At 33.6% G+C, this 21,405-nt stretch overlaps 1 protein-coding gene across 3 annotated transcripts in view; it reads right to left on the reverse strand.

The window, feature by feature from the left end:
* Nucleotides 1-21,405, reverse strand: part of inf2 (inverted formin 2) — a 28,099-nt gene that overhangs the window by 6,337 nt on the left and 357 nt on the right. For 2 of the 3 annotated variants that reach the window (XM_052581090.1, XM_052581089.1), the window contains exons 2-16: nucleotides 18,189-18,617; nucleotides 15,414-15,529; nucleotides 14,291-14,450; nucleotides 13,549-13,582; nucleotides 13,279-13,420; nucleotides 12,066-12,198; nucleotides 8,709-9,380; nucleotides 5,749-5,891; nucleotides 4,755-4,816; nucleotides 4,569-4,671; nucleotides 4,360-4,445; nucleotides 4,192-4,292; nucleotides 3,613-3,683; nucleotides 1,866-1,973; nucleotides 583-653 (exon numbers count right to left, since the gene is read on the reverse strand). In XM_052581090.1, coding sequence (XP_052437050.1) covers nucleotides 583-653; nucleotides 1,866-1,973; nucleotides 3,613-3,683; nucleotides 4,192-4,292; nucleotides 4,360-4,445; nucleotides 4,569-4,671; nucleotides 4,755-4,816; nucleotides 5,749-5,891; nucleotides 8,709-9,380; nucleotides 12,066-12,198; nucleotides 13,279-13,420; nucleotides 13,549-13,582; nucleotides 14,291-14,450; nucleotides 15,414-15,529; nucleotides 18,189-18,588 — 2,402 coding nt within the window. In that variant the 5' untranslated portion in view covers nucleotides 18,589-18,617. Of the gene's footprint in view, nucleotides 1-582; nucleotides 654-1,865; nucleotides 1,974-3,612; nucleotides 3,684-4,191; nucleotides 4,293-4,359; nucleotides 4,446-4,568; nucleotides 4,672-4,754; nucleotides 4,817-5,748; nucleotides 5,892-8,708; nucleotides 9,381-12,065; nucleotides 12,199-13,278; nucleotides 13,421-13,544; nucleotides 13,583-14,290; nucleotides 14,451-15,413; nucleotides 15,530-18,188; nucleotides 18,618-21,405 lie in introns of those variants that run through there. The other variant, XM_052581091.1, reaches the window with a different exon arrangement.

Below are 21,405 nucleotides of genomic sequence, written 5' to 3' on the forward strand. Positions count from 1 at the left end.
TCTCTCTCTCTCTCTCACACACACACACTCTCTCGCTCTCTCTCTCACACACACACAGTGTTTCCATGTTTTGTGGGAACATTCCATAGACGTAATGGTTTTTATACTGTACAAACTGTATATTCTATTCCATTTCCCTAACCATCACAGAAAAACTTCAGCTACCTTAGTTTTCCAAGAAACAATTTTGTTGGGTTTACTCACGTGCGCATGTGAGAGAGTGCGCGTGTGAGAGAGTGCACGTGTGAGTAAACCCAACAAAATTGTTTCTTGGAAAACTAAGGTAGCTGAAGTTTTTCTGTGTCTCTCTCTCTCTCACACACACACACACACACTCTCTCTCTCTCTCTCTCTCGTCTCTCTCTCTCACACACACACACACTCTCGCTCTCTCTCACACACACACACACACACACAAACACACGCTCTCTCTCTCTCTCACACACACACACACACACACACACACTCTCTCTCTCTCGTCTCTCTATCAGATCCACAGTTTTACCCGGCTGCTCTCTCTCACACACACACACACACACACACTCTCTCTCTCTCGTCTCTCTATCAGATCCACAGTTTTACCCGGCTGCTCTCTCACAGGCCTCGATGTCGTCTGGAAGCTCCAGCAGCTCTTGATGATTTAATTCAGCTTCCTGGAAATCACCAGATCCACATCGATGATCACAGGTTTAACCAGAGCAACAATCATCCTGACCTACAAAAAGTGTTTATTCTGCCAAAGGACATTTTAAACGTTTAAAAGTGCTTGAGGCATTTTTTGTCTTTTTTTGGAGCTTGACAGTATAAATCCATCAGTGGTTCTGAGACTATATAAACAAATACAAAACATTTAAATATTAATAAAAACATTAGTTTAAGACTATTAAGTATTAAAATCTTAATATTTAAAAGCATAGCTTAAAGATTTAGTTTTGATTAAAAATGACTATTGCCTATAAAAAGTTAATATTCATTAAACGTTTTATTATAAACAACTTTATATTTATACAACTAGAATATTTTAAAATGTTAATATTAAAACAGTTTTTAATTAAACATTTAATATTTATATTTATTTATATTTAATATTATAATGCTACTTAAAATAGTTTTTACTATTAAAAATAAATTCATATTAAGTATTTTAATAATTTAATATTAACTAAAAACTACTTTATATAAATATAATATTTAAAAATGTTAAGAATTCAAGTTTTAAAATTCAACTGAATAAGAAATGACTACTGACCTATAAGTAATATTAATTATAAATAAATATTTGTCATATTAAAAGCCATTTAAAAAATTACTATTAATATAAAAATATTTTAATGTCATAAAAATAGTTTTGTCTGTTCTGATATCTTTGTTTCGTTAAGTCATACAGGGTTGAAACAATATGGTAAAATAAATTACAAATAAAATAATACCAAATAATACAGTTTATAAATAAACAAGTTATTTTAATAATATAAATAATAAAGTTATTTTATAGTAAATGAAAATTAGAAATGTTGTCTTATTCTATTTCAAGTAATTTAAGTTTTTTTATGGTTTCAGTTTTCTTTGAATAATTTTCTTAGTTAAAATTTTTAATTGTATGTTATTTGATTTATTATAGTACTTTTTAGCTTAAACTAATAGAAAATAAGAAATTTTGCTAGCTGAAATTGTTTTTTAAATTAATTTTATTTGAGTTAGTTTTAATTTTATTTTGATTTTTGTTAATATCCAAGGCTGCATTTCGAATTCTAAATCTAATGAGTTTTAAAAAGTTTTCCCATCTAATATTTGTGACTTTTTCAATAACTGCACTAGTTTTAGTCCTAGATAAGAAAGCTGCAGTGGTGTACTGTATACTGTACCTCCAGGATGTGATGTAAGAGCGTGATGCGGCTCTTGTTTGCTTTGGTTTCGGTGAGTTTTAGCAGGGAACTGATCTTGAATCCCTCTGCGTTTCCGGTGTGGCTTCCCTGGAAAACCCCGAAAACACAGCAAGTTAGAGACCAGCTCCGAGACCAACAATATACAACATAATATGAATAAAACTGACAGTAAAAACTACAGTCCTCGTTATTATATGTTATTATACTTTTTAATGTTCATCCAAACTCATTTCATTAATGACTTTTCTTTCTGTTTTAAATCGGTTTTCTTTGGATTCTTTGACAACTTAAAAGCAAAATATATAATTTGTGTTTCCTCCAAGCTTTTAACCTGGCAACACAGCCTTTACAAATATTAACCACCGTATTTGTATTAAAACTGAGGTTATTCATAAGAACATGGTTACTTAACTTTTCTTTGAAAAACAAGTTCATTATCTTTGGATATTTGGATAGAACTGTAGGCCTCCTGTCTAAATGGTTTGTTTTCTAAGGTTTAATAAAAATAAAAAACATTTGCGAACATGCTCGAAGTTCAGATCTGAATCAAATGATTTGAAGCGATTTTAATTCCTGATCTGAATCAAATGATTTGAAGCGATTTGAATTCCCGTTCTTAACCAAATGATTTGAAGCGATTTGAATTCCCGATCTGAATCAAATGATTTGAAGTGATTTGAATCAAATGATTTGAAGCGATTTGAATTCCAGATCTGAATCAAATGATTTGAAGCGATTTGAATTCCCGTTCTGAATCAAATGATTTGAAGCGATTTGAATTCCCGATCTGAATCAAATGATTTGAAGCTATTTGAATTCCCGTTCTGAATCAAATGATTTGAAGCGATTTGAATTCCCGTTCTGAATCAAATTATTTGAAGCGATTTGAATTCCCGATCTGAATCAAATGATTTGAAGCGATTTGAATTCCCGTTCTGAATCAAATGATTTGAAGCGATTTGAATTCTGATCTGAATCAAATGATTTGAAGTGATTTGAATCAAATGATTTGAAGCGATTTGAATTCCTGATCTGAATCAAATGATTTGAAGCGATTTGAATTCCCGATCTGAATCAAATGATTTGAAGCGATTTGAATTCCTGATCTGAATCAAATGATTTGAAGCGATTTGAATTCCCGTTCTGAATCAAATGATTTGAAGCGATTTGAATTCCCGTTCTGAATCAAATTATTTGAAGCGATTTGAATTCCCGATCTGAATCAAATGATTTGAAGCGATTTGAATTCCCGATCTGAATCAAATGATTTGAAGCGATTTGAATTCCTGATCTGAATCAAATGATTTGAAGCGATTTGAATTCCCGATCTGAATCAAATGATTTGAAGCGATTTGAATTCCCGTTCTGAATCAAATTATTTGAAGCGATTTGAATTCCCGATCTGAATCGAATAATTTGAAGCGATTTGAATTCCCGATCTGAATCGAATAATTTGAAGCGATTTGAATTCCCGATCTGAATCGAATAATTTGAAGCGATTTGAATTCCCGATCTGAATCGAATGATCCAAAATCCGAGAGATGTCAAATTTGAAAATGAATGGCCTTTGGTCATTTATACACATATAAACATTTAATTGTTTGATCAAAATTATTGCTAGGGCCTATGTAGATGTGGCTGGATATCGGTAGAGACGCGTCATAGCGTCTCGTTTAAATTCTATGCCTTTGGTCATGAACAAATTCTTGAATTTCGATTTCCTTACATAGTTGAGAAAGTTTCCAACGCTGAGGATGAGTTTGCAGAAACTGGGCAGCAGTGAACTTTTCCTGAGATCTGCGGGGGACACACTTCACTTTAGTAATTTAGCAAAAACAGTAATTGTGTGTGTGCTAATAAATACTGTACATTAAACAAAGACGTGTGTAAAGTATTAACAAATACATTGATGTTTGCTAAATTTTGAGATAATTTGAGTTAAAGTTCACATAACAGTATGTGAACTTTTAATTAGCAACTAAACGGATAAAATAAATAAAATTAAATTAATAAAATGCACAAATCAGGAACAAAAATACACAAACAAAAAACTAATACAATAAATATAAAAACTAAAATAAAAGTACACAAAGCAAAATACAGAAACGTCACAAATTAAAAATGATATAAACTAACATTTGAACAAAAAACTAACAAATGAAAATAAAACAAAATTTAGCTAAATAAATGGATAAAATAGAAAAACAAAACAACAAATACAGAAAATAAAAGATAAAAATGGAACTAAAATATGAAAAAATAAACAAAAATCAGATAAAACTGGTCAGCGGTGGTCAGTACTCACTCTCACACGCCGTCTCCAGCAGCTCCACCTTGGGCTTCAGGATCTCCAGCACAGACAGAGTCTCCTCACACAGCAACATGCATTCAATCCTCAGCTGGTAACTGAGGAAACAAACACATAATAACTGCCTCATGCACCTACAGCATCAGAACAACAGTGTGTGTTTACCAGGGCACAGCCAGCAGTGAGAGGTAAAAGTGGTCCACGTTTGCCAGTTTGTCCGGATCTCCTTGAAATGATTTTAAGTTGTCAATCTGGAGAAGTTAAAAGCAAGCAGGACAGACTGTCGATTTACTCAGAAAACACAGATTGTGAGCTATACTTTCATTTGCATCATGTGAGGTACTTGCAAATGATTTTGTTTTACAGAGAAGTACCTCGTGTTTTTCTGGAAGCAGTTTTAGCAGCTGTTTCAGGGACTCCACGTCAAATTTCGAACAGTCTCCTTTCTGCACCATTGACACGAACTCTTCATTTGAGCTGTTTGAGAGGGAAATAAATTAAATGTCTCATCACAAGATCACATAAACAGATGCAAACCGATCCAGAAAGGATTATCATACCACTTGAACTGCTTCAGAAAGATATTCAGGTTCATATTCTTCTTGGGGTCAATGAAGGAAATCTGAGAAATAGGAGAAAGATGTTTATTTGGGAGTTATTCATCAGTAATGATGTTATACTACAGGCTTTATGAAATCTGGTATTTGTTCAAAAATTCAGTAAATAAAAATTATTATTATTTTCTTTTTTTCAGGACTTGTTTTTTTTTTTTTTTAAATATACAATCTTTCTGGTTAAAGGTTAAATTAAATTAATAATCAAAAAGAAATGTGTAATCAATTAATTGTAATCCTAGGATTTATAGAATTTAATGATTTATTAAGTGCTTAAATATTTTGATATTCAAATGAAATCCATTTTATTTTGATCACAAATTCCATTTTTATTCTTTTCCAAATTCAGCTTTTTTTTCATCGTAATTTTTCAGGATAATTTTTCCCATTTACATTTTTCAAGACTCCGTTTTAAAGGTCAAATGAAATTAATCAAAAAGCATGCGTTACATTTTTAATTTCAATGAAATGCATTATATTTACTTTTTTAATTCATTTTACCCCAAAAATTCCTTGCTTTTTTGTTTGAATTATTCTGGATTCCATTTTAATGGGTTAATTAAAACTAATAAAATAATTTATAAAAACAAAACACGTCTAATTAATTTATTTCATAAAATTTACTTAATTTTAATTTGATCTTTTTAAAGTAATAAAGCACTATGAAATGCATAATATTTTTCAGAATGTGTGTTGTGGATTTTACATTTTCAGGATTTATGATTTGATACAAACTTAAATAAAATCTGTGGTAATAAATTATTATTACTTTGAGAACTATATTATTAAATTTTTTTTATTAATTATAAAAAAAAAAAAAAAAAAAAAAAAATTCTCATTTTCCGCATAAAACAAAGGAATCATAAGGCTCTATATTGTAAAGAAATAACCTCAGAGGACTTTCCCCTCAGTCTTCAGTGATTTGTTCAGGATCTCTCACCTCCTTGGGCTCCTTCTTGCGCGGCGCGGCGAGGCTCGTGTCTTTGGGTTCGGCGAGCGGCAGACAGAAGAGCTGCTCGATGCTGCTGTAATTGGGCTCCAGCTGAGATTTGCTTGTGACAGATGCCCACAATGAAGGACCATCTACAAAAGAACAACATGCACTCAAACATGCGCTGTGTGTTTGCACACAAAAACGCAAGAGCTGATAGAAAGCATCACTTCCAGTCTGATTCAATGTCATGATCTAAACTGATTTAATCAATGCTTCTGAGATTCACAGCTCAGTCTGAGGCACTTTGCCATTACATTATCCTTGAGTCGAAACTAATACTCTAAAATGATTATACTATTGGACCGAGAGAAATTCTGATTAAAATCGACACATATTTCTGGTACATTTATGGTACTTTTTCAACTTGTTTATCATGCCTGATTTTTTAATTAAAAATACATAAAAATGTTGTCTGTGCGGCCAAATCAAATTCAGAGGAATTAGAATTATTTAGTCTTATTTTGCTCTCAACTAATTCAGATAAACCTAAAAAAAAAATGTTAATTTTAATTTTGATGATTATAACTGACAACTAAGGAAAATACCAAATTCAGTATCTCAGAAAATTAGAATATAACTTAAGACGAAAACAAAGAAAGGATTTTTAGAAATCTTGGCCAACTCAAAGTATGATCATGTACAGCACTCAATACTTAGTTGTGGCTCTTTTTGCCTGAATGACTGCAGCAATGCGGCGTGGCATGGAGTCGATCAGTCTGTGGCACTGCTCAGGTTGCTCTGATAGTGGCCTTCAGCTCTGAAGAAATGAAATCTGCATCTCCATAAAGTTGGTCAGCAGCAGGAAGCATGAAGTGCTCTAAAACTTCCTGGTATACGGCTGTGTTGACCTTTGACCTCAGAAAACACAGTGGACCAACACCAGCAGATGACATGGCACCACAAACCATCCCTGACTGTGGAAACTTTACACTGGAGCTCAAGCAACGTGGATTGTGTGCCTCTCCTCTCTTCCTCCAGACTCTGGGACCCTGATCTCCAAAGGAAATGCAAAATTGACTTTCAACAGAGAACATAACTGTGGACCACTCATCAGCAGTCCAGTCCTTTGAAACCCATGTCTTGCATACGTCTGTGTGTAGTGGTTCTTGAAGCACTGACTCCAGCTGCAGTCCACTCTTTGTGAATCTCCCCCACATTTCTGAATGGGTTTTGTTTCACAATCCTCTCCAGTGTGCAGTTATCCCTATTGTTTGTACACTCTTTTCTACCACATCTTTTCCTTCCCTTCTCCTCTCTATTAATGTGCTTGGACACAGAGCTCTGTGAACAGCCAGCCTCTTTTGCAATGACCTTTTGTGTCTTGCCCTCCTTGTGCAAGGTGTCAATGGTCATCTTTTGGGCAACTGTCAGGTCAGCAGTCTTCCCCATGATTGTGTATCCTACAGAACTAGACTGAGAGACCATTTAAAGGCTTTGCAGGTGTTTTGAGTTAATTAGCTGATTAGAGTGTGGCACCAGGTGTCTTCAATATTGAACCTTTTCACAATATTCTAATTTTCTGAGATACTGAATTTGGGTTTTTCATTAGTTGTCAGTTATAATCATCCAAATTAAAAGAAATAAACATTTGAAATATATCAGTCTGTGTTTAATGAATGAATATATACAAGTTTCACTTTTTGAATGGAATTATTGAAATAAATTAACTATGATATTCTAATTATATGACCAGCACCTGTATATATATAACTAGCTGTAATAAAACATCTGCATTTTATTTTTGCTAGTATTTTCCAATTAGATAAAATTATAGTTTTTCATATTAATAATTTTAGTTTGTCATTTTAATGTTTATGTTATTTCTACTGAGTTTTAATTAAAATGTTTACAACAAGCTGATAAAATAAAAAACGTTAATGCTATTTTTTTTCTGATGAAAGATAGCGATGTATAGTCATGAAAAGCCATAATATAAAATGTCGTTAATGAATATTTATGGAGTAATCTGCTTTTTTGTAGAGTTAGTCAAAAGTGCCAGTTTTTCACCAGAGATTCAGTCAAATTGCAGGTATGTAAAAATGACTTCAGAAAGATGGCAGCATCATAATATTTTTTACACAGGGATTGGTAGGTCTGTTAGTAGAATCCTTTGACTTTAGCAAACTTTGTTACATTATGTGCCAATGGTGACCTTTTAAAAATAGGGAAACAGCACTTTTCATGTTTTTTTCTCCAAAGTTTGCAGTTCTGTTACTCAAGAAATATTTAAGATATCTTAATACCCTTTTGAAAATCGTAAAAATTCACATTTTCAGCAGTCAAAAACCAAATGTGGGTCAGTTTGCAAATATATGATACTTTTTTTCATTTAAAGAGTTTCTGAAGAATAAATAATATTGAAATTAGGAATGCATCTCATTTCCTTCTGTCAAGACAACTGCATTAAACATACCCACCTGAGTGCCATAAATATTATTTTTCCAAAGTTTGCATGTGTATAACTCAAGAAGCATTAAAGATATCGTGATATGGTTTTAGATTCTAGTTCTTAATAAACTTTTATTTCGGAATTGTACATTTCAAATCCCTACATCGTTCATGTCCAGACATATGGGAATCTCAATGAGGCTCTAAGTCCAGATTGTTGGGTATTACCCATTTTAAGTGGTTTAAAAGCAGATTTGACTACTTTATATGCAGCTGTACAACGTTTGGAGAAATAAATGTTAAAATTAGAATTGTTTCTTGTTTACCTCAATCAAAACAATTACATTGAACATGGCTCTTTGAGTGTCTAAATATTTTTCCATGACATTTAATATTTTGGCTTTCATCGCTATACGTGCCCATCTTTCTGGCTTTACTGACGAGATGCACATGACTATCACAGTGTGAGTTACCGTGCATCCCAAACTGGGAACAAAAGCTTTCCTCAAGTATCTCACCGGTGACGGCTCTGGAGTTCAGCTTCTGCCAGTTGAGCTTCTTCATCCGGAGCGAGGGATGAGGGCCGCTCCTCACCAGCGCCGAGTAACACTGACCAACTGGGTAAAACGTCTGGGCCACGATCACATCACCTGCTCCTGGAGGAAGAAGAGGAGGCACAGTCATGCCAGGTAAAGCTGGAGGCAGTGGAGGAACTGTAGAAGCCATCCCTGGAAGAGGAGGAGGAGGAAGCATTGATGCTCCTGGAAGAGGAGGTGGTGGTGGTGTATGAACCATTGACGCTCCTGGAAGAGGAGGAGGAGGTGGAGGTGGTGGATGAAGCATTGATGCTCCTGAAGGAGGAGGAGGTGCAGGAGGAAGAGGAGGAGGCACACTCATGCCAGGTAAAGATGGAGGCAGTGGAGAACATATAGAAGTCATTCCTGGAGGAGGAGGAGGTATAGATGCTCCTGGAGCAGGAGGAGGAGGAGATCCAGTCTTTGTGGAGTTGGGAGAAGGTTCATGGTTTTTGGTTGGTTTGCAGGAACACTCCAGTGTGTCCTCTTTGGTCTCCGTCTGTACGGCTTGATTCTTTCTCTTGTATTCGTAACCGTCGACTTCATAAGAGCCTTTGGATAATTCCTTTGTGAAAACAAGACGCTGCAGGATCTTCTCACATGAGTCCATCTCCGCTGAACCCACAGAGAGAGAGAGAGAGAAAACACATTTCATCAGTACATTACACTCTTAAAAATACATCTGCTTAAAAGGTTCTTCACAGCGATGCCATAGAAGAACGATTTTCGATTCCACAAAGAACCATTCAGTCAAAGGTTCTTTAAAAACCATGTCTTTCTTACCTTTTTCATAATCTTTCACCACAAAGAAGCTTTTATGAAACTGAAAAGTTCTTCAGATGTTAAAAGTTCTTTATGAACAGTGTTGTGGGTAACGCGTTACAAAGTAACGCGTTAGAGTACTCTAATTACTTTTTTCCTGAAATTTGTAACTTAACGCGTTAGTTTCGTGCGTAAGTAATCAGTAACTTCGTTATTTTTTAAAAAAAAGTAATCCGTTATTTTAAGGAAAGGAAAATCCAGACTGCAGCCTGCTTTTTGTCAGACAGTAGTCCTAGGTCTACTGTGCCACCTGCGGATGTATCAGCGGAGCCGAAGCTCTGTGATCGTAAAGTCAATGGCTGTGATGCGTCTGTGCCCTGCGCCTGACCCTGTGTGTGTGTGTTTTTTTTTTTTTTTTTGAACTCCCGGCAAGATAGCAGAGAGGACAGCGTTTGGTTTATGGAAGTACGCACATTATTTTCAATTTGTCAATGAAAAAGAAAAGAACATAACGGTAAAATGCACACTCTGCTTTGGTGAAAAGCTTCTGTCGACCGCCAAAAATTCTACCTCATATTTAACGCTACGTTTTAATCACTACTTTGAAGAGTAAATGTAAGAGGACTGTGTTAAAGCGAATTTAGGCTTGTGACTGTGAGTGAAACTTTAATAATAATTAGTTCGGCTATTAAGCGATTTGTCATTTGCCTGTGTGGCAGTGAAGGATTTAATTCGGTTTGTTATCATTTTTGTTTGACAGGCAGCTGTTAATTTCTGTTAGATTGTTGGCTGGCTGGTTGTTCATCATTTCTAAATGGATTTAAATCTGCAAGCCTGTTTAAGGTTGTGTTTACAAGTAAGCATACTTGTACTTTGATAACTGCATTATTTAAAGTTAAAGAAAAATCAGGAGTTATCTTGTGGTGCTCATAATATACAGTAGCCTAGTCTACCCGGGCTGGGTAACGTTAGGTGCGAATTTTGATTAATAATATGTTCTGTGATAATAAATAAATAAAACGCCATGTGGAATAGCCGATTGCTGACTGTCTTTCCTGTTATTGTTATCCTGCAGTGTTAATTTAGTCGGATGACTGACGTTATTCATTGTCGGGAGTCACGACTTCTAGGTGCATTTAAAGGGGCCGGGGGCTGTGTCTGTCATGTGTGAGCCGCTGCAAACGGCTTTTAATTTTTGGTAACGCATGAGTACTCTAACGCGTTACTTTAATAGGTAACGCTGTATTATAACTGATTACTTTTAATTGATGGTAATGTTGTAACCTAACTAACTACTTTCCAAAGTAACTATACCCAACACTGTTTATGAAACCATTTAGACAAAAAGGTTCACTAAATTAAATCTTACAAAAAAAAAAAAAAAAAAAGAAACACCAGGAAATAAGTAACTAAAAATAAATATTAGCATAATTTAGTGATTAATAAAACTTTCCTTATACATTTATTTGTTTATAAACAAATTACACGAATTGAACACATCGGCCGATGCAATTTTGGAAAAATGCCAAATATCGGCCGATATATCGGCCTTAGCGATATATCGGTTGAACACTAGTAAATAATTTAAATAAAAATGCAAGTAAATGAGTGTAAATAGCAAATTAATATACAAGAAAATAAATAAATAAACAAACAAGCATAAAGAAATTAAAATGAATCAAGTAAATAAGCAAGTAAATAAGTACAAAACTGAAGTTGATATATCGGTAAATAGATTATATATAAATTAAGTAAATAATTAATCAATATACGTAAATAAGCAATATAAAAGATAAAAAAATACATAAATAATTAAACAAGTGAATTAATATATGTACATATTTACATTTAGTCATTAAGCAGATGCTTTTATCCAAAGCGACTTACAAATGAGGACAGTGGAAGCAAAGCTGCTCGGATTGAGTTGGGCAGGTCTTTATAACAAAAGAAAAATTTAAATAAGCAACTAACAAATTAAATTTGTAAATAAGAAAGCATAATTACATTAAGTTAATATATAGGTAAAAAGAAAATCATGTAAATAAAAAAGTAGATATACAAACAAATAGGTAAATAATCAAATAAATACAAGTTAAAAAAGTAAATAATCAAGAAAGTGATGCATGAGTTAGTAATAATAATAATAATAATAATATTATGTTATTATAAATAATAGTAATAATATATATTTAATAAGACCATAAATAAAAATAAACAAAGCAAGAACAAATAAGTATGCAATAAATAAATACCATAGTATTTAATGATTGTTGTATGTCATAGATAACTGATCAAAAAAATAAATAAACTTCCTTAATGAGTGATTGTGTCCCTTAGTAAAAAAAAACAAAAAACATACAAAGGATTTCTATCAACACTGGCAGCAGCCACAACTTTTCTACATTTGAGAATAACGTACTGTAAGATTGTTGTGATCTCCACATTAGGACAGACAACTATTCACCTATCAATAAAGGGGCCAGTGTTTCAATCAGAATCCATTTTCTGAGAAACAGAGTGGAATGAAGAGAAACTCACAGCTCTGAGCGATCAGTACGGCTCTGTTAGCGAGCGCCTCCAGCGCCTGCCAGATATCGGCTCGCTCGGGACCCAGCAGCAGCAGCGCCTGCAAGACGGACAACAGCTGAAGAGACGACGGGAAGCTGCTCACCTGCAAACACACCCCACCAGACCAGACCAAAAACACACAGAGAACATCACAGATCTGAAAGAGGAGCATGAACACCATACAACTGATCTAAAATATACAGCGGAGGCCAAAATGAGCAGAACACTAGTATTCTGACCAGCTAAAAGTCAGTTATTTCTATCATTTATTTATAATTTCCAAACATTAATTTTGCCTTTAATTGTAATAATGCAGTGAGATCTTTAATACAGCTTTTACATTAAAATGTTTTCGGTTTTATTTTATTTTTTGTTTTTCTGAGCAAAAAAAATAATTGCCTATCATACAATTTTACCATGATTTACAGAAGAAAACAGCTACAATGTAATTCAGTGTAACTGTTTATATACCAAAAGAAACATCTTTTCAGACATATTTAGAACAAGAATTATTAGATTACATTAAAAGTGTCTTAGTATCCTATCCTAGCAATGCCTTTCTTTATTTAAAACCTAATAGAATTTAGTAAGATCACTTATTTGATATAAGTACAGGTCAGATTAAGTATGTTTTTTCACATTTACAAAAGTATATATGTTAGACTGAACGACGATGGAGGATTATTTATTTTAATTCCATAGATGTTATTTGAAGCAATAACGTAAACACTATTTGCATTTATTATACTCTGCGACACTATGTACATAAAATAACTTTTGTGAATTTAATTAAAAGGGATGTCTTATCCACTTTTCAAAGAAACAATAATAATATTTAAATTTTTAAGCAATATCGTACATTTTTTTATATCTTAATTCATACAGTTCTGTTCTGCAGCATCTTATTTTAATAAAAAAATAAATAAAAAGGCAATGTTATAATTAGTTTTTTTTTATTCGATGATACAATTGTATTAAAAGACACAGTATGAATTAAAAAAAGTTAAGAGAAAAATAAATTTAAAGGTTGTGAACAAACAAGTTATGTTTACATTCATTCTCCAGTCAGACACACTTGTGCAAAGCTTTTCCTTCCCCATTAATGATAAACGACTATTAATATAATATGAAATGGGAAAAAAAACTATATTTTTGGCATTATGGCTGATCCCTTGCTGCTCACCTTGTTAAACAGAGATGTGAAGACTTCCTGATGGTTGCTCATGTCAGTTCCTCCATGAAGCCTCAGGAGTTCGTCCTCATCCTCAGCCATGGCCTCTTCAAACGCCTCACACTGGATGATCAAGTCTTCATCATCTTCTTCTCTAAAACACACACACACACACACTAACTGAACACTTCAACTTGAGCTTGATTGCATTGCTCGGTGTGCATTTCTACTTTGTTTTTCTATGCACAGTTGCACATTTCAACAAATTAAACATGAGCTCACCTTAACTTCGGCAGCAGGCGAAGCAGCTGTAATCCTGGTGGATGAAAATAAACAAAGTCCATGAATATACCATAAACAATGCTCAAAAACATCTACAGCTCTGTTGGAAAGCTCAGTTGTGTTAATGCACAAAAAAAGGAGGCGTGTGCTTGAGTGACAAACAGCTGAATGCAATTAAGTTTCATTAATTAAACTGCATACTAACCACACTACTCATACTAGTTATGTAGTATGCATATTATGCACATGACCTTTTTTCCAAATGTGCAATATACAGATGTGTTATTTTAGTATTATTGAGGTACTATTTTAGATTTTATTAACATACTATTTTTTGCAGTATGCAATGTGAATATCATGCACAATAGGTTGCACACGTAGATGACCAAGTAAACTTGTCAAAGTGTGCTATATACAGTAAGAAACAAGAGTTAAAACGGTCTTTACTCATTATGCGATCAGACTGCAAATTTACAGAAATAACACTACATTAAAGCATACTACTGTCTCAATAGTTGCACACTGCTTCATATTCTAGTAGGCATGTGTACACTGTGCAGTATGTAGTATGCTAGTATTATATAAAAGCTGTATTTAGAATAATAACTGCTTTCAAAATCGCATACTTGCATGCTACTCATACCTTTCTACAGTATACACTAAATAAAGGTTTAATGTACTATTCACAGGCAACTGCAGACAGTACAAAGTGCATTGTATGCAGTATCTTGGTTTGACGTACCGATGAACTCCTTGCGCATCTTGTCTCTCTGCCGCAGGTCGTCGGCGCTGAAGATCAGGGCGTTTATGACGCTCAGAAGGGTCACCAGGTAAGGCACATTATCAGTGGACTGGAGCTCATTCATAATCACACTGAATCGATACTGCTGCGTCTTCACAGACTGTTAGATAAACACAACACTAATGTCATGCAGACTTTATATTGAGCTTCATGTTACATGCAGGCCCCGTCAATCAACCTTTGCACTTTAAAAAAAGATAATCGTCCAATTGAAAGTTTGATAAAATATGCATGCATAAAATTTCACAAAATATCTGTGGTTTAAGTTCAGTTAACATAACAACCAAAAATAATTTTCTTAGCACTTTTGTCTCTTTACATTAACAAGTAACTAAACATATTTAAATCAAGCCACGTTAACCTGAGAAGTTAAAATGACAAGATATTGTTTAAAAAAACAATAAATAAATAATGAATTAAATAACTTAATAGAAACAAAAAAAAGACTAACAAGATTTTTTTCTTAAAATCTCATTAGTAATGAAATCTAGTACATAAATAAATAAAGCAGGTAGATGTGTTAAAAAATGTAAATATACAAGTAAATAAGTAATGTGATGGGTACATAAATAAGCAAATATATATTAAAAAATAAAAAATAAATCATATCCGACATGGGTAAGATATAAAATATTCATGAAAACAAAGATAATTTTATTTCTTAAAATCAAAGTTAATATATTGTAAGTTAATAAATATGCTAGCAAGCAATTAAAAAATAAAGTAAATGTATCTTGGTTCAAGAATGTTTAGATATTTTTACTGTAAAAACAATGATATAAAGAAAATAATCTTTTCAAAATATCTTAATTTATATATTAAGAAATAATAAAATTCCTCAGTCTATTTAGAAGCCACAGTGTGAAGTTTTTAGTTTTTTTCCCCACATGCAATCACACACTGATATATTAAGGGGCAAAATCCATCACAAACATTCACATGAGATGCATGTGCACTTCAGATCACCAGGTGTAAAAGACACTAAAAACTCACTTTCTGATCTGATATAAATCCCGTAACTCAGACGGAAGAGCACGAATCATACAATCATATGAACACTTGCCTTGTAATAGTCCAGAGCATCTAACGCGAGTCTGTGACCCTCGGAGGAGAACATGCTGAGGGCCGCCAGCAGCTCAAACACCTGCTTCTTCACCATGGTGTTAGATGTGTCCAAAGCTGGAGGCAAAGGGAAAGGCAAAACTGTGTTTTTAGCTTCTTCCTCCATCGTTTTGTCCATCTCCAATTTTGGAATGTGTTACCAGCTAACTTTTTGGGAGATGTAATGTGTGTAACTTTGTACTTCTGATGTTAAAAAAAATAATCAGCCCAAGCATGTGATAGGTGTGAAGACTGAGCAATGCAGATACTGAGAGCAATGCTTTGGAGGAATGCATGTTTTCTGAATTTATCTGGTCTCCATTAGTTGTTTTGTTGAGTATCATACTTTATTTGGCTTTTAGGGGTCATCATGTTGAGATGAAAAGTTGAAATGATGACATAGTAAGCCATAATTCTATTATACAAGTCATAATTATGACACTGTCAGTTTTGAGGTAAAAAGTCATACAGTAGCTTTGAGACAGCCAAAATCATCAAGTTAATTATGAGATAATGTTATAATTATGATAAAATGTCATGATTCACTTAAGAGATTGAAAGTCAAATTAAGACAAGTCAATTATGAGATAAAACTCATAATTCTGATAGAAAGTCAAAGACTAGTCAATTATGAGATAAAAACTCAATTCTGATAGAAAGTCAAAGACTAGTCAATTATGAGATAAAAACTCATAATTCTGATAGAAAGTCAAAGACTAGTCAATTATGAGATAAAAACTCAATTCTGATAGAAAGTCAAAGACTAGTCAATTATGAGATAAAAACTCAATTCTGATAGAAAGTCAAAGACTAGTCAATTATGAGATAAAAACTCATAATTCTGATAGAAAGTCAAAGACTAGTCAATTATGAGATAAAACTCATAATTCTGATAGAAAGTCAAAGACTAGTCAATTATGAGATAAAAACTCATAATTCTGATAGAAAGTCAAAGACTAGTCAATTATGAGATAAAAACTCATAATTCTGATAGAAAGTCAAAGACTAGTCAATTATGAGATAAAAACTCATAATTCTGATAGAAAGTCAAAGACTAGTCAATTATGAGATAAAAACTCATGATTCTGATAGAAAGTCAAAGACTAGTCAATTATGAGATAAAAACTCATAATTCTGATAGAAAGTCAAAGACTAGTCAATTATGAGATAAAAAACTCAATTCTGATAGAAAGTCAAAGACTAGTCAATTATGAGATAAAAACTCATGATTCTGATAGAAAGCCAAAGACTAGTCAATTATGAGATAAAAACTCATAATTCTGATAGAAAGTCAAAGACTAGTCAATTATGAGATAAAAACTCATAATTCTGATAGAAAGTCAAAGACTAGTCAATTATGAGATAAAAACTCATAATTCTGATAAAAAGTCAAAGACTAGTCAATTATGAGATAAAAACTCATAATTCTGATAAAAAGTCAAAGACTAGTCAATTATGAGATAAAAACTCATAATTCTGATAGAAAGCCAAAGACTAGTCAATTATGAGATAAAAACTCATAATTCTGATAGAAAGCCAAAGACTAGTCAATTATGAGATAAAAACTCATAATTCTGATAGAAAGCCAAAGACTAGTCAATTATGAGATTAAAAAAACTAAATTATGATAGAAAGTCAAAGACTAGTGAATTATGAGATAAAAAAACAAAATTATGATAGAAAGTCAAAGACTAGTCAATTATGAGATAAAAACTCATAATTCTGATAGAAAGCCAAAGACTAGTCAATTATGAGATAAAAACTCAATTCTGAAAGTCAAAGACTAGTCAATTATGAGATTAAAAAAACTAAATTATGATAGAAAGTCAAAGACTAGTCAATTATGAGATAAAAAACAAAATTATGATAGAAAGTCAAATAAAGACAACTCAATTATGAGATAAAAACTCATAATTCTGATAGAAAGTCAAAGACTAGTCAATTATGAGATAAAAACTCAATTCTGATAGAAAGTCAAAGACTAGTCAATTATGAGATAAAAACTCATAATTCTGATAGAAAGCCAAAGACTAGTCAATTATGAGATAAAAAACTCAATTCTGAAAGTCAAAGACTAGTCAATTATGAGATTAAAAAAACTAAATTATGATAGAAAGTCAAAGACTAGTCAATTATGAGATAAAAAACAAAATTATGATAGAAAGTCAAATTAAGACTAGTCAATTATGAGATAAAAACTCATAATTCTGATAGAAAGCCAAAGACTAGTCAATTATGAGATAAAAAACTCAATTCTGAAAGTCAAAGACTAGTCAATTATGAGATTAAAAAAACTAAATTATGATAGAAAGTCAAAGACTAGTCAATTATGAGATAAAAAACAAAATTCTGATAGAAAGTCAAATAAAGACAAGTCAATTATAAGATAAAAACTCATAATACTGATAGAAAGTCAAAATGATGACAAGTCAATTATGAGATTAAAAGTAATTTATTCCGATTATAAAACAATCCTTTGAAATTCCTTTTTTTTGGGAAATGGAACGGATTATTGACATCAGAATTTTTTTTTAATGTTTGCATATGCATTTTTTAATGAGTATTATATTTGATGCATCAGCCTTTTATGGCTCATGTAGTCTGATATAGTGACAATATGAAAAACAACTAAATTTTATTCAGTGACTCAAACTAAACAATATGCAATTGATTTTGCTAAAGGCTATTGCACATCAAATATGATTCAGTTGAAATAAGACAGTAAGAGCGTCTTTACCCTGCGACAGCTTGCGCACGTATCCCTCATTATCCACGATGAAGTGAATCCCAGCGGAGGAGTTCATCACGGCTCTCACACAGCTCACACACGTCAGCTGCAGCAGAGCGTCTGCGATTCGAGAGCAGCCACGTCCCGACAGACGGGCCAGGGCCTCCAGCAGCAGGTCGAGGCCCGAGAGCTCCAGGAACTGCACCATCCAGGCCTGGTCGCTCTTCATCAGCCGCTTCTTCAGGCCTGAGTAGTTGACCACGGTGGGCACCTGCAGCAGACGGATGCACAGCTCGGCGTCTGCGTTCTCCAGGTTGGCCTCCTGCGAGCCGTCCGAGTCATGAGACGAGCCCATTCGACCTTGCATAGCCACCCACTTCTTCTGCGCACCGTCTGACTTCCCAGACATGATGATGAAGATGAAGATCGAGGGAGGTGCTGCAAAGGGAAAAAGCAGAGAATTTAATTACACACACAAATCTAATCATTTATTTCGTTTCACACACAAAAACGTAAATCTTGTCTCTACAACATGCCAAATATAAGTTGGGTTTAACTTGAAGAAATTGTGAAAGAATTAAATAACTACTGTACTGCAAAAAATATTTCTCAAAGCAATAATAATAATAATAATAATAATTATAATTAAACAATTTACAATAAGCACAATTATTTTTTATATTATCATAAAATGAGGTGCTGCGGAACAGAACTTATACTGAATAAATGAAATATGAAAAAATATATTTAGGATATTCCTAATAATAATACAATTTGTTAAAACAGAAATCGCTTTTATTATTATTATTATTATTATTATTATTATTATTATTATTAAATAGCCTAAGTGCTGTACAACTGAACTTATATACCGTATAAATGAGCTCACACAAACACCAATGCAGAAGGTCAGAAAGTAGCTTGAGGTTAAAGTAGGCTACACACCAAAATATACTAAACTTAAGCTTTTGGATGAAAAACTATAATCTGCATCATCAGGGGCCAAACACCAAAGGTGCGTAGGCACCTATTGTATCCGTTAGTGTGAAGTCTATGGCAGCCCATAGAACTGTTTGCGGGACAGTTGTGAAATTTGGCACACTGATAGAGGACAGTGAGAAAAGCTAACATAGCAAATTTGGAGTCTCTAACTCAAACTCTCTAGCGCCACCAATTGTCTAAACTTTCAAAAATGTTATGCTAATAACTCAAGTTTAGTCATAACGTTTCTGAATAGCACGTGAACAAATCCTACGAAAAGCATGCAAAAGTGGACGTGGGGCTATATCTCCACAACGGTTTGCCTATTGAGACCAAACTTGGTGTGTGTTATAACAAGTTTGACCTGAGACTACATGCAGTGTTTCGGTCAGTGTTACCTAGTGGTCAGGAGATATGAAAAAAATAATGTTTTGGCTCATAACTTCTGAATGCTTTGGCCAAAAATGACAAAACTGGTCTCTTTAGATTCGTGCATCATGCCAACTCGAATTATATCCATTTTTCCTATGCTGTATTTTACGAACCCATTAGCGCATCGTTACGAAACTAAAAGTCACAAAAGTCTTTGGCTCCATACACTCATGGTACTAAAAGTTTGGGGTCAGTTATACTAGTTATACTGAAATTTAGAAAGCTGCTAATTTTTTTGCTTACATTAAGCAGTTGTAAGGGGTGATGTTGATAGATTCCTTCATGACCAGAACACCAATTTGACCAATATTGGCTAAACTTCTTGTCCAACATTTTGATTCAAATCGAAAAACTCCTCCTAGATCGTTGCTCCGATTTTCACCAAATTTGGCTCGGATCATCTTCAGACCAAGCTGGCAAAAAGTTATGGATTGCGTGTCGATACACAAAATGTTTCGTTTAGCACATCAACAAATTTTGATTGAAAGATTCCAAAATGCATCTGAGGCTGTGTCTCTGCAAAGCTTTGACATATTTGCACCAAACTTTGTATGTGTCCTTGTCACCTCACTCTGACCATGCCATCAATTTTGCCACCTATTGGTCAAGAGTAATTACATTTATTAAAATGCTAATAACTTTTTATTGCATTAGTATATTGCAATGAAACTGGTCTCAAAATATTCCCTGGGTTATGTTGACAACATAGATACCAAATATGCCAGAGCTGAATTTACTGAATATACTGTCCCCCATTTGATTTATGTTGAAAACCTACTTTTTTTTTAACTACTCAAACGTTGATCCGATTTTCAGCAAAATCAAGTCAGATGATCTTCAGACTGTGCTGACCAAAATGTATGGATTTTGTGTCAATAGACAAAACCGTATACCACAGCGATGAATTTGAGGCATTGTGCCAAAATGACAATGCTTTGGCATATTGACACCAAACTTTGTGTGTGTCATTGTCAAGACACACAGAGCACACCACATTTATTTGATTACAGCGCCACCTATTGGTCAAACTAAAAAAGCCAATAAATCATGCTACTAGAGGTTGTATTTATGATTGTGCAGCCATTTCAATTACAATAATCCCAAAATGTTATTGCTCATCACTGCATTTGCTGTGATGCTCCATGCCATGCTTCGTTCCCCAATTTGCCGGCGTAGTGCTTGGCCCCGTAGTTGCTGCTTGCAGCTGGATTTTAAATTAAAGTTGCTGTGTATTAGAATGATTTCTGAAGATCATGTGACACTGAAGACTGACAAACTAAAAATACAATAAAACAAAGATTACGTACAAAAGAAAATACAATTAAATTTTTTTTTTACTTGAAAATGTCATGTTGAATTCAATGTGTCAGAACTTTGGTCTAACTGATTGTGAATTTACTAGTGATTTCAAATTGTTTCAAAATCTGTCATACAGACCTTTTTTCTGGTATATTGTCAAATATATGTGTGAAAACAAAGGTCTCAAACACCTGACTCTGTCTCTTTTGTGCATCCATGATGAAACAGGCTGCATTTCGGCTTCACATTCAGATTTTCAACACTAACATAAAGCAGTGAAAGCACTGAGACTCCAGAGAGCTTCTTCATCTGATCTCCTGAATATATCTCCCACACAATCTGTGCTCAAGACTGAAGACGACAGCATCATGAAATCATCTTTACATACAGTGACTTTGACCTGTTTACATACAGACGACATGCAATGACACAAACAAACAAACGCGTTCAACGCGTTTCTATTTGGCAAACGCAACATTGTTGCAAACAATAAACAAACAGTAAACAAACAGTA

Source organism: Carassius gibelio, chromosome B17 (genome assembly GCF_023724105.1).
Source record: "Carassius gibelio isolate Cgi1373 ecotype wild population from Czech Republic chromosome B17, carGib1.2-hapl.c, whole genome shotgun sequence".
In the NCBI taxonomy this organism is placed as follows: domain Eukaryota; kingdom Metazoa; phylum Chordata; class Actinopteri; order Cypriniformes; family Cyprinidae; genus Carassius; species Carassius gibelio.